At 48.4% G+C, this 9429-nt stretch overlaps 1 protein-coding gene across 2 annotated transcripts; it reads right to left on the bottom strand.

Moving 5' to 3' along the window:
- Nucleotides 1-1254: 1254 nt before the first annotated feature.
- On the bottom strand, nt 1255-9225 carry LOC123026093. 2 transcript variants are annotated; one of them, XM_044435347.1, is made up of 6 exons: nt 9076-9225; nt 7383-7784; nt 5535-5921; nt 3912-4034; nt 3040-3106; nt 1255-1580 (listed from the first exon to the last, which is right to left on the bottom strand). In XM_044435347.1, the coding sequence occupies exons 1-5, from the start codon at nt 9125-9127 to the stop codon at nt 3069-3071; spliced, it is 1002 nt and encodes a 333-aa protein (XP_044291282.1). In that variant the 5' UTR covers nt 9128-9225; the 3' UTR covers nt 1255-1580; nt 3040-3068. The 2 variants fall into 2 exon arrangements, with proteins under 2 accessions (XP_044291282.1, XP_044291281.1); XM_044435346.1 differs by having other exon boundaries at nt 3044-3106.
- Nucleotides 9226-9429: the final 204 nt, after the last annotated feature.

The raw sequence follows: 9429 nt of genomic DNA, 5'->3' as shown, positions 1-9429 counted from the left end.
TCCAGCTGCAGATGAAGCCTCTTCCCCACCTTTCATGCAACCCAGAACGAAAGGCGCAGGGAAAACGCCTCCCCCTCTCCCCCTGCTCTCACGCAGGCTCCAGCAGTGTTTCCAGGAGCACTGCGAAGGCTTCCTGTGGCAACTTGTGGTTGCTTGCTTCCTAACTGGCAGGTATTGAGAAACCAATTCCAATTGGTTAGCCAATTCCACCTCACCCCACAGTTGCCACGTTTCCCCCTTTCAAGCAAACAGCTTCAGCGCCCTAGAGCTGCAATCAGAAATAGGAGATTCGGAAGCAGTTGGAAAGTAGGGAAATGCAGCTTCTCGCAAGGGGCACCAGGCCGCATCTAAGAGCCCACTGCGTGCGTTGAAACCCACGACTGTGTCGGACACCAGAAATGAGGCTTCACCTGCCTGATTGGTCCTACGCCAGTTCTGCCCACGGCTCCCTGTTACTACAGTTAGAGCTTTCCTGCTGGTCCTCTTCATAACCTCTAGGTGGCACTGTGGGATAGCTGAAAACTGCCAATACACACTAGGAAATAGCTTTCTTTCTCTTTCAGAAACAATCTCTCTTTGCCGCTAACAGGAATGAAACTGGAGGGTCACCACATTTTAAAAAGAACCTGTTGGCAGCTATAAATGGAGAACGGTGAGTGCACAAAAAATGCCTCATTTAGAAGAGTTCTCAGTCGCACTTGGAGCGGGCCAGTGGGTCTTGATGGGTTGAAGCTCTAGGACTTTCTGATTGGCAGGGATGATTTTATTCAGATGTTTATTGTATTTCTATACCATTAAATAGTCAACGTTTTCTGGGAGATTCCCAACAATGCCATTTTCTGCCATCCCTATCAGACTTCCTTCTTCCTTCCCAGGTTAGCTGTAATCACCATAACAGCTGGGAGATTAGACAAGGGGTAGGGATGGCTTTTCCTAGCAACTGTGCTTACCTGTGAGCTATTTCTAGCCTAATGCAGGGCATTCTGGGATAATTTGGTCCTGAATGTCAAGACCCAGAAGACCACCCACCCACCTGCACACACACAGAGGCAGGTCAACCCTGCTAGATGTGGTTTTGGACACTCCTGAGGGATGTGGCTATCGGACCAGTGTGATGAATATCGTAGAACCGATCCCTAGAGATGATTTATTGGAATCAATGGGACTCAAGTTGGCTATGAGAGATGCAAAAGGACCAAGAGCAAACCATGCACGTTTCGTACAGGAACAGCCAATGACAAATCTGAAACAAGGTCAGGTAGGTAAAGAGTGTAATTAATGAAGCAAAGCATGCTTTTTTTTTTTTCCCAAAAGGCTTAGATATCAAGACTTTTGTTTAAAATTGGACAACATATATCGATTATTGGAAAATACGTCACACACGTCAAACAGTATCTGCTCTATGCTCCTGATTGTTGTAGGTTGCACATTCTACCATGGCAGACTGTTTATTCTATGAACAAGAATGAAATAAACTTGACAGCCACTCCTTCGGGGTGTTTCTTGACAAGCTGCTTGGTGCTGCATCTGCAGAACAGGCGGGATGGCTGCTTCAGTGAGCATCTCCTCTCCAGAACAAGCTGCAGAAAGATTTGGTGATTAGAATGCAATATTATTACGGGTATTATTTAGCAGGATTCCTCAGCTGTTTGATGCTTTATGACATAAACACCAAAAGGGAGGGAGAAGTCCATCCCAGCGGCTGACAGATTGGATGGTGGGGAGAGGAGAGGAAAGAAAGGACCAAAAGGCAAGATTAACAGGAATGAATTGATTTTGATTTCATTGAAGTGAGAACTAACGATTGGATCTAGTAGCTGTAATTAATAGTAGCAGGCACAGTTAGAGTAGCCAAGTCTTTCCTTCCCTCTCTTTTTACCAGTCCCCCTCCATTTTTGTGCCTATAAAAGCAGCTTAATATATAGTTAGTGTTAGCATGTTGTAAAAGAGATTCCTGCTTTTTCTTGCTGGTCAAGGTTGTGGGGGGTGCGTGTGTGTTTGCCAAATACCTGACAGTGAAATATGCAGTAAATGTCTTCTATGAATCAACATTCCCTTCCAGTTTCCCAATTTTGGAAAGCCCCATTCCAGACTGGAAATGAGAGCTCCCCCTGGAGGCCATTTGGGGCTCTGCAGCTTGTTCCAAGGCATCCGTGCTGTTGTTCAGCCTCTTCCAAAACGACCCGGGTGGTTCGTTTCAGCAAAGGGAGAGGCCCTGCCTCAAGCCACCTTGGAAGCCAGACCCAAAGCCTGCCTCCTCCGAGCTCCAGACGTACAGGAAGCTCTTTGGTGGTTCTTTAGGGATAAGAGCCGGGCATTCTGTGCACAGACAATCAGCATTTAGGGGAAGAAGCACAGTCCAGGCATTGCATTCAGAAGGTCCCAGGATCTCGCTCAACACTGGAAAAGTGAAGGACTACCCACCAATGAACTGATTCTAAAAAAGATTCTGGACTGTGCAGACATGGATAGATTGACTTTATCATTGAAGGAGAACGAAGATACTGACTTCTATTGAACTTGGGATTTTTTAAAATTATTATTGGCTAGAGAAATGGGACTTTGCATAGATTTAAATATGTTTTTAAAGTTATCATAAATGGAAAAAGAAGGGTGTGGGAGCTGACCCAGCGGGCTCGATGTTTTTTGATGATGGGTGTTGTTTGTAGTTTTTTGTTTTGTTTTGTTTAGGATTATAATTTCAAATAAAACTTATTTTTTTAAAAAAAGAAGGTCCCAGGATCATAGGATCAAGTGGCTAGTCCTGAAGAAGACACTTCTCCACCCAAGGGGCCACAGGAGAGATGCTGCCCATCTGAGCAGATCTGTTTTCCCCGCCTGCCTCCCACACGGCTGTTTTTGCACCGCTCTGCTCTGCTGGCACTAGCAAAACCCGTGTCAGTTGCGCACATGTGCCAGCTGCGTTTGCGGTGGTGGGAGCGAACCCCTGGAGCTCTGGGGCAGAGATGTGCGGAGGTCGCCCCCCTCTGGCATGAAACGATCTCATCCACAGAGTAAGTCACTCTCTGTCATGCTCACCCACTTTTCAAAGGCGAAGCGTTCAGCATTCATGGCAGTTGCCTGGACCTCAGGCAGGTGAAAGGGCCTGTTAAAGGAAGGGAAACAGTTCAGGGACCGGATGCCTGCTCTGTTCTTTCTTCTTCAAGCAACTCTGGAGGGCCACGGAGTGGTGCTGTGAAAACATCCCGCAGACTTCCCTGATGGAGGGAGGGTCACCGGTGCGTGAGAAATGCTTCACGTAGCGTAGCCCTGGTGGCCCTCCAGCTGCTGATGTATTGCAACCTCCATCAGTCCTGGCCAGCATAGTCAAAGGTCAGGGATGATGGGAGCTGCAGTGCAGCAATATCAGGAGGGCTGCACGTTGCCCACCCCTGTGGGTCTGCAATTGTACGGGAACTAGAGCTGGGCAAAGTGCTGCTTTCAAATTTCCAAGGAAGGTTGACTCGCCCTTTGCTGCTCATTCTAGTCTCAGGTAAAGCCAAGTCTCCTGAGCTGTAGCACTAGCCAGAGTTTTAAAAAATCCAGCTTGTGTTTGGCTGTCTCTGCCCCCTAGTGGTGAAGGGCCAAACTGCACGCAGTGATGACTAGCAACCAGCGGGGGGCCTCGATCTCTGATCTGGAGCTTTTGGTTCTCACCTTCTGTCCTTGACTTGTTGGGCGGTGGGTTTGGGGGACAAGCCATTCCCCACCTTGAGCTTCTTGGAGGAGAGGTGGAATAATAGACTTCGTTTTGAACAATTAAAAGGATAGCTTATCCCCTAAGTTGCGAAAAGAATCGATTCCTTGGGAATTCTCACTGTTCCACCCCTTCCATAATGTAACCACTAGTCCTTACTCCCATCCTCTGTGTCCTGGATCTCCTCCCCTGCAAAGTGATGGATGTTACTCACAGGAAAGCATGGAGAAGATGTTCATCAGGTGGTCAGTCCAGGCAAGACAACCCAGCAGGGCTGCAGTGAGGATTCCGGCACTGTAGCTTAAAGAGGCAGATCCAGATTTGTGTCCGTTGTTTTCTGGAAGAGGGAAAAGATCTGGAGTTGGTGCCTGCAGTCAGTCCAGCATTTTGCCGCTCTGAACGCTTGCTCCTTGCCAAGCCACATTTGCATTCTAGGTAGAACCCCTTGCCGTGCATGAGCCTTCGGGTGCATCGGCATCACTGGGAGTTGTAGCCCTCCTTTCCATTTAAACTTGCATAAGATTCTGCTTTGGGTTGATGAAGCTAGTGAGTTCATCTTAATCAATACTGAATTGATTAAAGATCAATTAAATAGGCTTGCATTTGCATATTATCTTCGATGAATGATTGAATCAGTATATTTACTTGCCTCTAAGGTAGGGTGTTAAACCTTGACAGCCACATGATAATAAAACAGTAAATTTACCCCAAACCAGGCATTAATACTAACCAGCTAAAAACACCCCATTGGGAGAAAGTACAGGATGGGAGACTGGAGGGGGAAAGACCACATCTGCTGATGCTTCTGTCCCTCAGGGGATACCTGCAGGTCCCACGAGAGTCAAATTGCATGGATCTGCATGCATTGTGAGGAAAAGCTGGAGGAAAGAGGTGCATTGTGGGGGTTCTTCTAAAGGGTTGTCGCAGGTACCCTTCCTGCTATGTATGACTTGGTTCCCACAGCCCGCAAACAGTGCCAGCTTCCAGCCATGCAGTGTAGGGAAGCGTCTTCCCTTAGGATTGAAACTGGTACAACCGATTTCAAATTCACAGACAGCTCTGAATTAATTAAAATAAATGCATGCGTTTCAAACATCAACAGATTGTGAAGTATGCACTGCCAGACTTGCCTTAGTGTACATGCCAAGTTTCGGGGGGGGGGGGGCTAGGTGCATAGTCTTGGTGCTAATTGGAAAGAAGAAATACTCTATCTTTCAGCATGACAGATTTTATTTTTATTATCTTGGAAGCTCTACTTTCAGTTGCTTTTAGCTCCACAAGAATGTTAAATCTTCTGTATTTGCAGCCTTCATTGTAGTTTGAATCACAAAGGTGGCTTTCCCCTCCCCACTGCTTTCTAAACTCTGTGTTGTGGGTTCGCTGGTTTTATGTTTTGTTCTGTGACTTGTAAGTTGTAACAGTGAATCAGAGGAGGCCAGTAGCTGAGATATATGTGTGCATTTAGAACAAAAATTAAATGCTTTTACTCATATGCAAATTAAACGGCTAGAACAAGGGAGCGATCTTAGGGCTTTTGCAACTTTTTCCTGATTAAACTGCCCCATGCTGCTCAACATTTATATGATTATCTACAGATACATACATGTCTTCCCTTACCTGGAGCCATTCAGGTGTGTTGAGCTACAGCTGTGCCCTTGATGGGAGTTGGAGTCCAATACAGCTAGAGGACTCCAGACTGGGAATAGCTTACCCAAGAGTAGACCCATTGGACTGAGCAGACCTGCATGGCATTGCACTATATATAGCATCCCTTTACTGGGCTGGCATTTCTGAGACTTCTCTGCATTCTCTGGGCTCAGAGGAAATCGATACTTACTGGTGGATTCTGAAACAACCTGCAAAGACACCTGGCCCCTGTACACCTCAGCGTTTAGTCTGTGCTCCAGGTTATCAGTCTCCGTTGGATTTTGCTCATCTTTCAAAGGAGCCTCAATTCGTACAGTGTAGCTGCTGGCATCTGACGTGGTGAGTTCTCGGAGGACCAAGGAGCAGTCCTCTTGCACGGACACTCGGCCTCGTTGCTGGTTCTGCTGAAACTTCTGCCCACGGGTGTAGCTCTGGAAGATTTTGTCAGTGTCTGGAGAGGTGCCTTTGTACCATTCGCACAAAAAGACTTGCTTCGGGCCTCTTTCTATGGTCAGGGTGACCTCCTGACCTTCCTTGGGAGACTGTGGTTTGGCGATGACTGGGACAAGACGCGGATCTGTGAACAGAGTGAACAAGGGTGTTCGAGGCTTTGCATCAACAGGCTGTGATCATTCAGCTTTGGAAACTGGCTGGCCACCCCTTTCTAGCCACACCTTACCCCCGTGAACTCAACAACAGTTTGCCCTGCAGCCATTTAGCCTGTGGATCTTTAGACCGTGTGCCTCAAAACTTTTCCCTGCTTCATCTTTGCAAACCAAGCTCCTGTTTAGCACAGATCCAGCTAAAATAGATACCTGTTTTGGAAAGCCAAGGACCAAACCGCCTACTCAATAGCAGCAGGTATCCAAGAGATCCAGGACTGTTGGAGTATTTATTTATTTATTTATTTAGGAGACTTCTGTGCCACCCCATCCGCCGAAGCCTCGGGGCGGCTCCCATCCATAAATAAACTTACATAAAATAATATAAATTAACAGTATAAATTAAGTATAATTGGAGAAGGTCCAAGGGAGTCTTGGCTTTGTTCCAATCTCTGTCTTGCCACGATATTTACTGGATGGTGTTAACACCAGCCTCAGCCTGACCTGCCTGATGGAGTTGCTGGAAGAATGAAGTTTGGAGTGAACCATGCATGCTGCAGGGAGCTAGTCCTCATGCATACCACAGGGAACGAGTCCCTTCCCTCATTTTCCGCAGCCTCCCAACCTCAAGACAATCCTTTATAAAGCAGATTTTTATTGAGCCTCTGTAGTTAACATGACTCTAAATAGTTTTCTACCAAGCTGAACAGAGAAGCCTCTGTTCATGTGAAGACTGCTGCACCCAGACTGGAAACTTCCCCTCAGCCCTTCTCATTCGTGAAGCTGGAAGGGTGGTTCTCGCTGGTGGAGAGACAGATAGCACGATCTATGGAGGTCTTCCCATTGGGCACCTCGTCTCACCCAGTGCCTCCTCCTGGATTGAGACCGGGGGCCCACACCTGCTCCCTTCCTCTCCCAAAAACCCTCCCATCTCTTGCAAAACAGGCCCTCTGTCGAGGTTGGCCTGGGAAATGCCAGGAAGTGATCTTGAAAGGGCTCCAGAGGTTTCTGTCTCCCTTGCTCCTCCACCTGAGAATCCAGTGTCTCCCAGATCATGCTGGGGAAAGTCAAGAGCAGAAGAAGGAAAGGGAGACCAGACAGGCGACAGACGGACTCCACCAAGGAAGCCACAGCCTTGGACTTAGAAAAGCTAAGCAGGGATGTCATGGACGGTACATTTTGAAGGCCTTTTTTTCATACGGTGGCCACGACCTGGAGGCGACTTGGTGGCACGTAACAGCACCTGTCCTGCAGAGAGAGAATGCCTGGCTCCCTGTTTGCATTTCCCAACCAAGGCGCTTTCAAGGAAGGAATATGTAAAACAATACTCAATAAATAAATGCAGGACAGTGGTAAAAACAGCTGATTAATGGTGTAAAGTGCCCTGTTTTCTTTGGGAAAGGTGGCCACTTTTGAAGAGACCTGTTCACACTTACCTGGGATGCTTAAGTTGTAAAATCTCATGTAAGTGTTTCCTTGGGCTTGGTCTGGGGTATGCTGCCTCTCTGGAGCTGTCTGGAATGTCACAGAATAGTTTCCTGAGTCTGAGAATCTCAGCTTTGCGATATTCAAGGAACAATTCTCATTCAGGGTCACCCGCTTGTCCTTGGAGTTAGCAAGTCTGTCCTGGGGCTTATTCCTGGAGTAGCTAAGACTCAAGCCTGGGCTTCCAGGCCGAGATGCTCGGTTCCAGGAACACTCCACAATCTGTCCAGTGACTTGGTCTTCCTGTAGGGATAGGGTCACATTCTGCCCCCATTTAGGATGCTGAGGTCTGGGGACCACGAAAAATCTTTGCTGTGCTGTTACCACCTGCAGAGCACAACTCACGAGGAAGCCTGTAAAAGGGAGGAGAGAAGGAAGATGTGAGCTTCTGTCCTGCCGCCCCTTCGCAAGCACCCCCACTGAGTCTAACTCTTTCCTAAAAGAACCTCCTTGCCTTCCACTGCTTCTGGCTGATCCTTGGATCGATATATTTCTGTTTCAAGAGCGTTCCCACAGCACGAGGTACAGTGCCCTGTTGAAGAGTGCAATCCTGTGCATGATTAGGCAGAAAGAAGTCCTAACGTGCTCAGCGTGAGCTGGAGGGATGGTGGAGAGGTTTTTTTTCTCTGTCTAAAGAAGAATAGGACTGCAGCCTTAGTCACATGCAGATTTAATAGACGAAGGACACAGTCCTGTTATTATTTACATATTTGATATTTATTTATTATATTTATATCCCTCTTCTTTTCCTTTCAAGGAACTCAAGGCAGCTTACATCGTTCTCCTGCTCCACCTTATCCCCACCACAACAACCCTGTGAGGTAGGTTGGGCTGAGAGTGTGTGACTGGCCCAGAGTCGCCCAGAGAGCTCCGTGGCTGAGCAGGGACTCGAAACCGGATGTCCTGAGCCCCGGTCCTGCGCGCTCAACCACCACGCCACACTAGCTCTCTGTTTCAAGGGCTGTAAGCCCGCAACCTTGGACGGTTATGATTACACAATCCAGGGCAGGGGAAAAGACTCCGGCTGCCTTGCCTGCTTGACTTCCCACCCAGCATTTTCTGCTAGTTCCCCCCCGCCCCATCTAGTTGCAGTAGGTAGAAGAAGGCAGAAGAAGAAAAGGAAGGCCAAATTCAGGTATTCTATAGATAGGCTGGACATGCACATGATGGGCATGTCGTGAGCGGAGCCGGCTGGTGCCGGAGGTCAGACTAGATGGCCTGGGAGACCCCTTCTGACTCGCTCTGTTTCTTTGTTTCTATGTTTCTAGGTGGATGGACTCCATCAGGGAAGCTGCAGGGTTGAATTAGGGAGGGCTGGGCAGGAATGCCATGGGTAGGACATTCTCTGCCTCTCCGGAAAGGCAGCTGCCGTGGGGCTTGGGAGGCACAGCTGGTTGGGGCCCCGATTCCCTGCTCAGCCTTGTGCCTGAGGACCTGAGGAAACCTGCAGGCCCCCTGATGCTGCCTGGGAGACAGGATTGCTCTCATTCGTTGATTCAACCTAGTTTGATGAACTAAGTTGTTAAAATTGGCGGATAGTTCCTATTCTTCATAGATACGATCTCTCCATAATGATGAGGATGATGGGGATGGGGACTCCCGTTGCTCCCTTCCAATGCTCAGAAGTTTCTGTTTCCTACTGACCTGCCAGAAGAACAGCCGTCTGTGTGGCCCGCTGGCTCCTCGGGGGACTCATGGCGCCTTCGTGCCGCACAGGTAGGCTACAGAATCGCTAGCCTTCGCCGAGGAGCACAGTGGGCAGGCAGATCCTCGTCGGTCACCCTGCTTAGCGAGACACAGTCCCTCTCTTTCGAAGTTTCTGCTTTTGTCCCGGAGAAGAAAGGAAGGAAACGCGTTGCACAAGAGTGAGCAATGCTGATGCTGTCTCTGGCCTTCCTCAGCTGACAGGTACTGCACCACCTTTGAAGAACTGAGGAACTGAATCCCAAGAGGCCGGTCAATGCGAGAGGACTGAACTGGGCCGGAAGGCAGGCTGAC

Source organism: Varanus komodoensis, unplaced genomic scaffold, assembly GCF_004798865.1.
Source record: "Varanus komodoensis strain SLA01 unplaced genomic scaffold, ASM479886v1 scaffold29_1, whole genome shotgun sequence".
NCBI classification, from domain to species: domain Eukaryota; kingdom Metazoa; phylum Chordata; class Lepidosauria; order Squamata; family Varanidae; genus Varanus; species Varanus komodoensis.
The sequence above is the reverse complement of the archived record's forward strand: the minus strand, read 5'-3'. Positions and strand labels throughout refer to the sequence as shown.